Source organism: Micropterus salmoides, unplaced genomic scaffold (genome assembly GCF_014851395.1).
Source record: "Micropterus salmoides isolate LMB-PRFRI ecotype aquatic unplaced genomic scaffold, ASM1485139v1 Ms_hic_scaffold_3, whole genome shotgun sequence".
In the NCBI taxonomy this organism is placed as follows: Eukaryota; Metazoa; Chordata; class Actinopteri; order Centrarchiformes; family Centrarchidae; genus Micropterus; species Micropterus salmoides.
The window spans coordinates 19,241,068-19,254,125 of record NW_024042261.1 but is presented as its reverse complement, the minus strand read 5'-3'; the positions used below and the strand labels follow the sequence as shown (position 1 = coordinate 19,254,125).

The window sequence follows — 13,058 nt, the reverse complement described above, 5'->3', positions numbered from 1 at the left end:
GGACTAATAACAAGGTTGAATATAGAGACGTTTTGACAGCCGGTGAAGCTACTCGGAGCAAATGACTGGAAATAGATCAGGCTTAGAATATCCTGTACAATCAATTAAAATGTCTTAATTGATCCACCCAGAGCTCCTAATGTTCTACAGCTTTCCAAGTGCAATCTTGAACAAACCAATTTTTCCCACGTTCAAACTTACCACACATTGTGCACTTTACCATTAATCCACTGTGTTAGTGAAACAGCAATCTAACACAGCTGTATGCTACTCTGCAACTCATAGTAAAACAACTCTCGTCAGAACAGGGATTTTGCTCTGTCAGAGTGCAGAGGCAGCAGAGGGCTGTGTGATGGCATGTCATCCCTCTCAGAACCAGCTCCACTTCAGTCTCAAACCTGCAGAGGACTCTGGGTGGTCATCCAGCCGGAGTGCATTCAGATTTCTGCAGTTCAACACTTATGTGTGTCCCATGACTTTAATACTTAGACTTGATGATGATTGCAAAGAAACGGGTGATAAAGTGGATACACCACACAGAATAGTTATTGCATAGATGAATGCGATCAACAGCCAACGCTAGTTTGCAGCAGGCTATTTGTATTGTGTGCATAGGCTTTTATGTGAAATATGGTGTTTACAATGCAAACTTTTGTAAAAGAGACACGGTACAGTAAAGCAACACTAAATTAAAGATTCATATAGTTGTTGGTCCTACATACGGCCCAGAGGTTTGGACTGATTAATTTGGCTCTGTCAATGTGTAACTTTCCTAGAATGATCAAAAGATTGATTAGGAACAATTCCTCCTGTTTTCTGTTATTGTTACAGTGGAAACAAAACAGTACGTTTATTATTGTCTCTGGATGCAATTCCCAGAATGAGTAGAGTCTTTGCAAAGAGAGTGGCTAGTAGGATAAAATGTATGTATAATTTTAAAGAAATGTCTCTTACTTTATTAGTAAGAAGGTTACTTTTATGGGAGAGTCCATATTTCCCCAAGTTATCAGCACAGAGAAGTACTACAACAGAAAATCAGCTGGTCCAGAGACCTGCTGCCTTGGGCAGCTTTGGGAGTCCGGCCCAGACCAAAGGGATGCATAATCATTTACACAGTCCAAGTTTCTATGTTTTGGGGGACAGAGATCCTCTCCCAGTCTTGAATTAACATTCAAGGAGAGAAGAGTAACGGCATGAGAGGAAAACAATAAAAACAATCAGCTCTGACCTAAACCCCATGTGTGGACAGACTAATATAATGAGTATAATAATAAGAATAGGTTAAGGATAGAAACAATATAAATAAGACATAACAATAACAGTAATAATAAAAGTACATGCATAAAAGATTAGATGTAAGAAAAAAACAATTTTCTGCCATTACATTTAATGGCATTTATTTAAAAGTAGAATTCACATAACGCCATGGTTCTTCACACTCCGATACGATAGGTGGCGGTATGTACCTTTAAAGTTAGTTGCGATCCGCCAGTAAATACAGAGAAGAAGAAGCTCGCTAATCCAGCTATCCGTTTCATCCATTTTGTTTAGTTAAATTAGCCCGGCTAACGTTACCTCAGGTACAGTGCAGCAGAGATGGATGACGGTGACGAGCCGGGCTTAGTCCTCTCTCACACCACTTCTTCGGGCTCTAAGTCGGGCGGGGACAAGATGTTTTCCCTGAAGAAGTGGAACGCTGTAGCTATGTGGAGCTGGGACGTTGAGTGTGATACTTGTGCCATTTGTCGGGTACAAGTTATGGGTGAGTCCGGGGAACCGGCCAACGTTGATGTAGCTGACGGGGCTAATGTTACCTTTAATGTATGTAATAAGTCCCTGGCAGAGTGCCGTGTTCGTGACATGTTTTTCTTAATACGCAGACGCTTGTCTCCGATGCCAGGCGGAAAACAAACAGGAGGACTGTGTTGGTAAGACAATGTCAGCAGTAAAACACGTTATTAATTCAGGCATTAATCCAACAAGCTAACATTAGCTAGTGTGTCGGGGCTGCTGTCAAAAGACACGGACCAAGCCAGGTTTTTAAGTCTTCTTGGTCGTTTCATGTATTAAGTCAAATGGACAACATTAGTCTGAATCCACATAGACATAGTGTCTTTTGTTTGGATGAAACGCATTATGTTTATGCAAACGTCTAAAAATGACTCGGGATTTATTTAGTTGTGACGTTAAGAGCCAACTGCAGAGCAATTGTTTGTAATACACCTAATATATCATAAGTGAAGGTGTGTAAAATATTATAATAGTTCTAAGATTAATATTATTTCAGTGTGACTGGCCCTCCACGGAGTAAGATGTATTGTGACAGAAGGAGATTTACTGGATACCTGCAGTGTATAGCGCGCGTGTGTGCATAGTCTGTGTTTTTTAATTATTATAACTAGTTTAACTGTTACCCAAGTACAAATTAATCTTTTCAGCGGTCTCCGTGTAAGCTTCCCCATTTTTCATAACTTGAACACCACTATTGTCACTTTACCTCATTTGACTGTGCTGAAACATGCCAAAGATTGTGCTTTTAAGATAGATACATCTTGGACATAAATAACAAAACAACAGGTTTATTCACCATTAAAATAAACAAGGTGTAGGTTTACCATCTGTGTAACCTCAGCTGATTACAGTGTGTGTTCCCTGTTAATACTCATTCATTGTCTCTGTTTGTGTATCTCTATCGTCCATCTTTTTTCAGTTGTATGGGGAGAGTGCAACCACTCCTTCCATAACTGCTGCATGTCCCTTTGGGTGAAGCAGAACAATCGCTGCCCCCTCTGCCAGCAGGACTGGGTGGTTCAGAGAATCGGCAAATAGGCCCCACCACCAGGCAGTCTGATTCTCAGACGGCACCTGTATGCACCCGAAAGTGGTGACAGACTTGACAGTGATCACTGCAACCTCCTGTGCAGAGCCACCTGGCATCGACAACTGTCCTCCTATATATGATTGCATGTTCCAGTAGTCCTGGTGTCAAAGGAGGATGATGGACAAAATTGAAGCAGCGCAGACTCGTTGGTTATGATTGGAGGGATCGAGAGTCGTGAAGAGAAGGATCAACCTTGTTGCAGTGTTTGGTCACATGTTAGCTTTACATTATTGTCTGGTGGTGTTCAGCACCTTGAATATGTGACTGTCTTTGTAAAAAATAAAAATAAAATAAAGAATAGTGTATAGCTGTAAATGTGTATTTGTTTCATCTAGTAATGTAATTTATTAAATTATTTTATTTAAAAGGGATGTACAATTTAAAACATAAATCTAACCATTTGATGCACCGTACCAGGTTATAGCTTTAATTCACATCTTTAGTCCTTTGGCAGGTCAAAACAAAGAAACTGCATAATAACATGATACAGAATTATACAAATAGGAATGACATGCAACACATTGAACATTGGCTGTGGGGCTGACAATGATATAGCAATCACCAAACCATTCCTAAACATGGAAATGTGCAGTTAAAAGATGGAGTCTGAAATCCACAAGTCACCTGAATGATTAAGTACCTTGGCAGTTGAAGTGAACTACCTGGAAAGCGGCCATACTAACCCCTATAGGCTACTACAAGCACTTGTTCTACATGTATGGTGAGTTTGGCCTTGTTCCAGTTTCAAGCTTAACCTACAGTATTCAAAGAAGTAGTAGTTGAACGTAACTAAGAACATTTATTTAAGTATTGTACTTAAATACAAAATTGGTACTTGTACTTGAGTATTTCCTTTTTCCACACTACATTACACTTCTGCTCCTCTACATTTCAGAGGGAAATATTGTACTTTTTACTCCACTGTATTATTATGACAGCTCTAGTTACTTTTAAGATCAAGATTTTATACATTAAACATATGATTGGTTATAAGATGCGTTGTTATAGAAATGACTACCCAACCAACAGTATATACAGTTAAATTATTTAAACACTTTTACAATGTTTAGATGATTACAGTAATAAATCAGAAAAAATATACAATAATAAATATACAATGAATGTAACTTTTTCAATGACGAGCACCTCTATTTTTGATGCTTTAAGTACAGTTTGCTGCTAATACCTGTGTATTTTAGTTGTGATTTTTTCTGCCTAGTAACAGAGTTTAATATTTTAAGATCCTTTTTGTTTAATCAGAAACACTCCTCTAAGCGCCAGACTCAAATGATAAAATAGTAATTTTACCTCTCAGAACACAAGAGTTGCTGGTATACCGCTGCCTCACTTGTTTTGTTTGTTTGTGTTATTGTGTGACTTTGGTCTTTAAAAGGTTTAAAGCACTGCACAATAACTCAAATTTAGTGAAAGAGGCAGCGGTCGACCAGAGAGGTAGAATTAGTATTTTTGTCAAGGGAATCTTGGTGGCTTTGACAAGAGCGATATAGCATCTGTTTCTGGTAAAAAGGATCTTACTCTTTAAAAAGGTCTTTCTCTGTAGGGATACTTTCCACAATATCAGACACAGGTAATAACAATCTGAGCCTGTCAGTGGCAACAACAAGCCCTTTTAATGGACGTACTTTGACAAGGCGCAATTGCCCGCACTGATTACATTGCAGCCCTGTTTCACTGTTGCCGACTGCAGTGCGCCTGTTCAATACTGGACCAATTTCATAAAATGTTGTCCCAATTAGTCACATAATACACACAAACATGGGGAAATAAGTTGAACCATTTCACCTTTGCAGGTGTAGTATCTGTAGCAGGGCTATTGTAATGAGTTGCATTATTGGTGCACGTCTTCATGTTATTTTTTCCTCTTTTAATTGTTTAATCACAGGTGATGTTGAAGTGAATAAAGATGAAGATGTGCTTTATGCACCATCTTCAAATATAAGATTTGTTGTGCCATGCAGCTAAAATCTTCAAGGATGAACATTCCCCACTCTCCTGACAGCTACTTCAAACTTATTTTCTTAGGCTGTTAACCAATTAGGGCTATTTTAATTTAATTTAATAAAGTTTTTATTCTCTCTCCTATAATAAGCAATGAAGTGTGCCTACTGCACACATTATACTCAGACAGCTCTCTCTGTGTCTTCTTTATCTCATAGCTCCAATTGCCTCTAACTTGTTGAGGTCAGGATCTGCCACCTCATCATGTCATGCTGGCAGCCTAATTACTGCACACAGGCACTTTGCATCTCCTAAAAATAGACGAGCCTAAAGCCTCTTAAGTTCAGACTACATAAGTTACTTTCCCGTAGTGGCGTCTACACATAAGCGCACAACAAATCCCTGAAGACGGTGGTACTTTTAATGCTTCAAGAGTTGTGGCACAAGAGGTGGAGGATGTTCGAGATGCATGCACTCAGTTGTGCCTGGAACCTGCTGATGAGTCTGCTATTAATGTCGTAGCTCACAAGGCCCAGCTGCCTACATGTATTTCACAGGATACATCCAATATGGGTGACTTGGTGGGACTGGACAACCTTGTGGCCAACACGGCCTACCTGAATGCTCAGAACATAGATTGCAATGAGCTGAAGAAAATGAGACTCTCCCTGACGCTCCCCAAACCAAAAAAGGCCTCTGTTCTCTGGGAGGCAGTGGGGAAGTACGAGTCGCTGTGTGAGCAACAGCCTATTGGGAGGAAATTGTTCCAGCAGTTCCTCCTGGCCTCTAACCCACAGTATGTGGCTGCCGCTGAGTTCCTGGAGGAGCTGCATGACTGGAGCTTTGGTGAAGATGAAGCCAGAGAGAAGGCCAAACAGAGCATCCTTGCTAACTTCTGTCAACCAGAGTCCAGGAGTTTTCTCACCTACCTCACAAAAGAGGCAGCGGAGAGGTGCAAGGAGTTATCAGATGAGAACTTTGATGAGGAGACGCTAGGCCAGATGAGAGAAGCCACAAGGGACTTCCTGAGGGGGAAACCATTCTCGGAGTATCTGAAAAGCCCCCTTTTTTATAGGTTCTTGCAGTGGAAGGAGTACGAGAAGCAGAAGATCAGTAAAAAATACTTTTATGAGTTTAGGATTTTGGGAAAAGGTGGATTTGGTGAGGTATGTGCAGAAAAATCCCATCTTCTGAATGAAAGTGTGAATCTCAGATTGCTTTGCTGACTTACAACAAATACTTGAGACTTTGTGTGTTTTAAAAGAAGAACTAACCTTTCTCTTACAAAGGAAAATCTAAATGAGCAATTAAATGCACCCTTGCTCAGTTTAATACGCTCACAGCTTATGGAGGCTAATGTTAGGATATGTTAGCAGACTTTAAGTTGATTGATCACTACGTGATTTTCTCTGCTTGTGCTACTGTTATGTCATGTTTTAGTATTCAATATTATTACACAGTTCATTTCAGTAAAAGTTTCACTGTCTCGCTTTAACATCACAGCAAAAAGTAGCTGAAACATTTCCTAAAAGAGGACAATCAATAAATAAAGATAAATACAAATATAAATATAAATTCTAAACTAATATTGCTCTGTTTTGCAGGTGTGTGCAGTGCAGGTGAAACACACAGGCCAAATGTACGCCTGCAAGAAGCTGGATAAGAGGCGCCTGAAGAAGAAAAGTGGGGAGAGGCTTGCACTTCTGGAGAAGCAGATCCTGGAGAAGGTCAGCAGCCTCTTCATTGTAAACCTGGCTTACGCTTATGACAGCAAGACCCACCTGTGCCTGGTCATGAACCTCATGAACGGAGGAGACCTCAAGTTCCACATCTACGAGCTTGGGGATCGGGGTATTCGTATGGAGCGTGTTGTTTACTACGTGGCCCAGATAACCACAGGGATACTCCACCTGCACTCCATGGACATTGTGTACAGAGATATGAAGCCTGAGAACGTGCTACTGGATGCTAAAGGACAGTGTCGGCTGTCAGACCTTGGTTTGGCTGTGGAGTTGCCAAAGGGCAAAACAAGCTGCCTGAAGGTTAGTGTGGTGACCTGCCCCTAGATAACCTACAACACTCACTGTCAGACATTTGTACTGCTATGCACTCTGCAAAGCCTCTCTGTAGTTTGTGCTACTCTACGAAATGTCTATTTATTTGTTTGTACTCCTGATCACATATTCACATATAAGAAAATTGTCCATGGTCAATATTATCATTACTCTATTACAAAGCCACCACACAGTATATTTGTTCATGCGCCACTAAAAGTAGCTTACCAGGAATAGATTTGATGGGTCTTAGTCCGGCTCTGACAAACAAGCAGAGAGCAAAACCTTGTGTGACCCAAATGAATCTTATTAAAAGGTGCCTCACCTCTTCCCAAGTTGGATGCTGCACTGGGTGAGAACTGTATAGAAGAGCTTGTTAGCATTAGCTGGTTAATCTTTGCTTCACTAAAACCAGAAATGGCCTCCACGTGTCAGTCCAAGGAGATGAGTCAGGAGATTTACATCAGGCCGCCCACTAGAGCCATGACGTCTCATTTGTCTGCTAACCAGCCTGATGGAGGACAGTTAATGCAGCATTATTTGCTGTAACAGTGTCTCATTGTTAGACCCCAATTTCACACTATTGTGTTTGTATTTTTGTCTCCATGTTTCATTATTTAATCTTCTCATAAATCATGTCAAGCTGGTCAAAATAGTCTGTTGCAGTTGAGTGATGTGAACTTTAAAAAGCTGAATTTTTGACCAGACTAGATGAGTCTGTCTGGCCTCAAAAACAGCACATTGATTTGAGAGCAAAAAACAAAAAAACACTACATAAATACATTTTAAAATGTCTCGTAGGAGAGTTGTGAGTCTTTTGAAGTCACTTGCATATGTATGTCTTTTTATTTAATTTGAAAGGGACATGTAACCTTTGATGTATTGTACCAGAGTTAGTTTAAAGCTAGCTTTCATCTGCAGTCCCCTGGTAGGTCACAACCATAGACTATATCAACAGACAGACAAACAGGACACTTAATACAAATTTACACACTCTTGAATACTGGAATTATTTTTTGAGATCTGAAGTCAAAATATTCCAGCAACTAAAAGAAATAATATTAGATCAAAGCCTGAAAATTGTAGAAATATGTTTTTTTTTACTGATTTCCTATGCAGTTAATTATCTCATGACCAGACCGATTTATTTTGAGACCTGTTGTGGATCCTGACCTCTAGACTGGGGACCTCTGGTTTATATAGAATGAGTGGCAGAGCTAAGGGACTGCTGCTGTCCAGAGTTTGGGGGGTTCTATAAGGATAGATGGTTCGCAGCGGAATGGTCGCCAAAACCTTAACATTAACAGCATAGCTATCTCTCGTGCTACAGGCCAGCTTGAAGAGCTCCCGCCACCGTCACAACTAGTACAACGTAATTGCATCACTCAGACGTCCCGAACCTTAGAAGCCACGTTCACACCCGCTTGGGTTTCACTTCCCTGCATCTCCCTTTCATCTTGACCTTCAGCGTCATACTCGCAATTCAGACTCATTCCCCAAACAACACTGCATTCTTTTCTACGGAGTCCAATGACCCCGAACCCTTGCAAGACCCTCGTGAACCAATTGCAACTCTGGGATCCCAGAGTACAAGACGTCATATCGTCTCCGAGTTGGTTCCAATGGCTTTTTGATTCCTGGTGCCACCGCCACTTCCGCCAAGCAATCTCTCGTCATGCTTTTTTCCCATCCATTACCCTGGTCACTCTGGCTACCCTTTCAGCCGTACTATCATCACACTCATTCAGATCTCAAAGATCTCAGATCAGCCAATGCTCTCACGTAACTAGAAGCTTTTGGGGGGTCCGTCGGGTCCAACGCTTTCTATTATCATTACATCTTTCTGTTTCGATCATCAATAAATCATTTAATTGTACCTGTTGATTGTGTGGTCCTTGCTGGTGAAATGCCTACTTGTGAAGGGGTTGTTACCTGACATAAAAATTAACCATACACATGCTGTGTCTGTCCCTTGGACCAGCACTCTTCTGCATCCTATGTAAAGAAAGCAGGTCGGATTTTCTGCAATAAATAACTTTCTTTCTCTTACAAAGGAAAAGCTGAATGAGATATTAAACAAACCCTTGCTCGGTTTAACACACTTGCAGCGTAAGGAGGCTAATGCAAGCTAGCTTGATTGATTGATTAAACTAACATTACAGCAAAGCATGTGAAATATGTTGATTTTGTGCTTTAGTTGGCTCACGTAAGATAACGTTAGCTTGCCTGCTAATGCTGACTGGTTGCTAATGTTATCCATTGCAAAATACTATAGTTGTATGGCTTGCCACACGGTACAAAGCAAATGTGGAGCCATATGCTTATACTAGCCCAGAGGTTGCCTGTATAGTGATGCAAGCCAGGGGCAGCCAGCTAGATTACCATGGATCTGACATTGTTTGCTTCATAACTTTTAATTTAGTTATTGTCGTTGTACCGATGCTCAGGTGCACAGCTTCTTCACCGGTCTCAGTCGCTGCAACTTACGTGACCCACATAATGTACTATAATGAAACATAACGGCGCAGGACAACAACACGGTTGAATACCCATGTTGTGTAACGTTACTTACCACAGTCAAACTGTTATTCTAATGTGTGGCAACAATCTCATTTATAATATTCAGTCTACCTCTCTAACCATTTTCATTATCATCCAATAAATGTAGCTATGCTGACATTGCTGAGGCTCTCTAAAAGATTTACAAATAGTTATTGAAAAGCCGGCAGTTACGTATCACGTCAACTAAATGCAGGCAATGTAACGCCAAAGATCATGGATTAGTTCAACATCAAGCTGATAATAATCTTACTGTAACGTTACAGTGGGAGTTTACCTGCGTTTCCAGCATGTTGTGTGATGCTCTCTCCAGTGTGTCAGTCTGTTTTGGCTCACTGATTAGTTGGAGCATGCTCAGGAGCACACACTTGGAAATGTAATGGTTGCATTCTGAAACCGCACTGCTTAAGGCCACTGAAAACTACATGTGTACCCTTTAATAACTTTATTTGTGAATGGTATAATAAATTTTATTATTTTTGTATTTGAAGAAAAAGACCCTCCGTTGCTGACTCCCCAACTCCCTTCAGCAATATACATAACCTTCCTACTTTTCTGACCCCCCTGCAATTATTGTTGAAGTTATACCCCAGATGTATGGAGAAGGCTAATGTCTCCCCTCTGTGTGTTGTCAGGCCGGTACATTCGGTTACATGGCTCCTGAGATTCTGAGGCAGGAGAACTACTGCACATCTGTGGACTGGTGGGCTCTGGGCTGCAGCATCTATGAGATGGTGGCTGCCCGTTTGCCTTTTAAAGACTTCAAAGAAAAGGTGCAGATTGAGGAGGTGACCCGGCGCACTCTGGAGGACGAGTGCAAGTTTGAACACAAACACTTTGATGCTCCCACCAGAGATATCATCAGTCTCTTTCTCAAGAAAAAGGTGCAGCATCGCCTTGGGTGCCGGTAAAAAAAACTTGAATTTTTTCAAGCAATTAGTTGGTATAGACGTCATGGACGAAATCAGTCAAGAAAACTTCCTTTGCACCAGTGGAAACATACTGTTATCTTTGGTATGATATGGTCCTTTAAGAAACATGCTCAGGAGTACCGCATCCACACCAGCGGTTCCCAACCTGGAGGTCAGGACACCTTGAAGGGGTCACCTGATAAGCGGTCACAAATGATGATTAAAGATCATTTAATTAAAAGATCATTAAAAGAACAGGAAACATGACAAAACACACTAAAGTTCTGCTACACAAAAGGTTGATTTCCAACCGTTTTATTTCTTGAGAAATACTGGCTAGGTTCACTTCTTGATTTAAATATAACTGTATGAACATCACATGGGCAAGTCACTGACGAAGAGATTTTAGGGGGTCAAGAGGTGAGGGATAAAAGAAATGAGTTTGCTGATGAACACTGCTGAAGCACTACATTTTACCAGCACAAGCAGATTCTGAATTAGGAAAATAAATTAATATGTTGAAGAAAATTTATGTGGAGGTGACTCGAATGCAACAGCAGCCAGATTACAGACTAAAAGATCAAGTACAAGCAACCATTTTACACCTTTTCTGGATTTCTCCACTGACAGAATTGACTGACTTTCTTTTTGTCACTTTCAGAAGGCTTAGTGGTACAGCTCAGGCTTACGTCTTTGAACTTTTAATGCCCTACAGTCAGATTAGACCTCTGACACTGCTTATCATCCAAGGGACAAAACCACAACCTAAAGGGGACAGTGTTCTTGCTGTTAGAGCCTCTATCTAATGGAGAAGTCGTCTTGAGGAAATTTGGTTGCCAACCTCTTGGACACATTACGACCTGCTTATAAGGGATAATTGCCAATATATACTATATTATCTACTTCTTCTGATTAGACTTCTACTGAGGTTGAAGTTGGACAGAGCAAATACTGGGATATATGAGGTCACCAGTGTACTAATGAGGACTATTAGGATGTAGGTTGTTTGGCCCTAAACACGTGCAACAAAACAAAACAAGTGAAAACACCTGTGTGGGAGTAACTTCCAGTGCGAAGGTATTCTGTTATTTGTAGGTATTGCATATTTGTTGATCTTGTTTGCTGTTTTCAGTGGTGCTCTGTCCCTTTTAAGAAAGGTGTTGCATAATGAAGCTATTGTTATTATTACTCTGTAGACATGTAACCTGTATCAGAATTTCTGTAATCTAGTATATCATCATGAAACAGATTTTTGAAGCAACTTATGAACACTTTTATTGGCCAGTCAGTTAATCATTTGACCTGCCCCTTGCCTTCATAACATAATTTTCAATCTCACTTCAATAATTGAGCATCTGTTGTGTCTTTCTAATGTTAGTGGTGACGACCCACGAAACCACGTGTTTTTCAAGAGCATCGATTTCCGTCGTCTGGAGGCCGGGCTGCTGAAGCCCCCCTGGGTGCCAAAATCCAACGTGGTCTACGCCAAGGACACGGACGAGTTCAGGGACACCTGTGTGGGTGAGGACATTAAGTTTGATGCCAAAGATGAGAAATTCTTCAAGGAGTTCAGCACAGGCGCAGTCTCCATCCAGTGGCAGAAGGAGATGATCGACAGCGGAGTGTTTGATGAGCTGAACGACCCCAAACTGAACGGTCACAGCATTGAGAGCACGTGGAAATCCAGGTTGTGCATCATTTTGTAAGCATTTTATCTACTCATCAACATGTACAGCTGGGCAAAACAATAATTCACAAATGTCCTTTAATATATTTCTTTTACACTTCCAAAGTGACTGGTGTAATACTAAATGAAGCACCTCAGGTACCTTTTTAAACAGCTGCTTGACTTTACCCTTAATTTGAATGTACTGTACTAAATGTTTTATCACATAACTTTTACTTCTGTCTCACTGGTAAAATAATTTTTTGTATTCAGTATTATTCCCGGATAGAAACACAACTGACAATGTGCTGCCACAGCTGCTTCATACTTTGCCCTCTTTTCCTGGTGAGACAGCAGATCCCAGTGCATTCATAGTTTCCATTACATCACTCGGGCCATTTTGGCAGGCCTAAGTGTTTACATGTGTTTGTAAACAAGCTACACAATGGTTGTGTGTCACTGAATAGCAACAGGCTCATCATCGGTATTATGCAGTAATGTGCCACATTTGTTTGAAACTCTGATGTCTCGCATATATGCCATGAATGGCTTTTGCTCATGTGAGTGGACAAGTGTCATGCGATCACAGCACTGTAGACTGAAGTCTCTCTGTAGCAAACATTCACCACTAAGTGCCGCCAGACGCCCATGAAGTGCATTTAACCTCCCGCAGGACTCTTCATCATCCCCATTATCCTGACTGTGCTGCTCCGGTATTTACAAGCACTGGATGACTCGTTCGGCTTTAACAAGGGGGATGCAAGGATACAAATTGTCCTATACACATACACAAAACATGGAATTTTTGGCTTTGACAATGCAATACCAACCCCCTTTATTATCCCCCCCCCAAAAAAAAAATTTGTTTACAAGCCATACACAACCTTACCTACTTACAACATAGCAAAAACAAACATCTATTTCGATTTCATAGATGGTTTGTTCTTGTGTCCATACATATATTTACTTTGTTTCGCACAAAAGCTTGTAGTTGGAAGAGATCCATGTTCTTTTGGTTAAAGTAGTGT

At 40.8% G+C, this 13,058-nt stretch overlaps 2 protein-coding genes across 2 annotated transcripts; both read left to right on the top strand.

Moving 5' to 3' along the window:
- The first annotated feature begins 1,535 nt into the window (after window positions 1-1,535).
- Window positions 1,536-3,196, top strand: rnf7 (ring finger protein 7). The gene is made up of 3 exons (XM_038694059.1): window positions 1,536-1,762; window positions 1,881-1,928; window positions 2,711-3,196. Exons 1-3 carry the CDS (start codon window positions 1,597-1,599, stop codon window positions 2,827-2,829), a joined length of 333 nt encoding a protein of 110 aa, XP_038549987.1. The 5' UTR covers window positions 1,536-1,596; the 3' UTR covers window positions 2,830-3,196.
- A 2,094-nt stretch (window positions 3,197-5,290) lies between these two features.
- Window positions 5,291-12,077, top strand: LOC119883283 (rhodopsin kinase grk7-b-like). The gene is made up of 4 exons (XM_038693853.1): window positions 5,291-6,006; window positions 6,445-6,882; window positions 10,089-10,360; window positions 11,743-12,077. Exons 1-4 carry the CDS (start codon window positions 5,410-5,412, stop codon window positions 12,068-12,070), a joined length of 1,635 nt encoding a protein of 544 aa, XP_038549781.1. The 5' UTR covers window positions 5,291-5,409; the 3' UTR covers window positions 12,071-12,077.
- The last annotated feature ends 981 nt before the right edge of the window (window positions 12,078-13,058 follow it).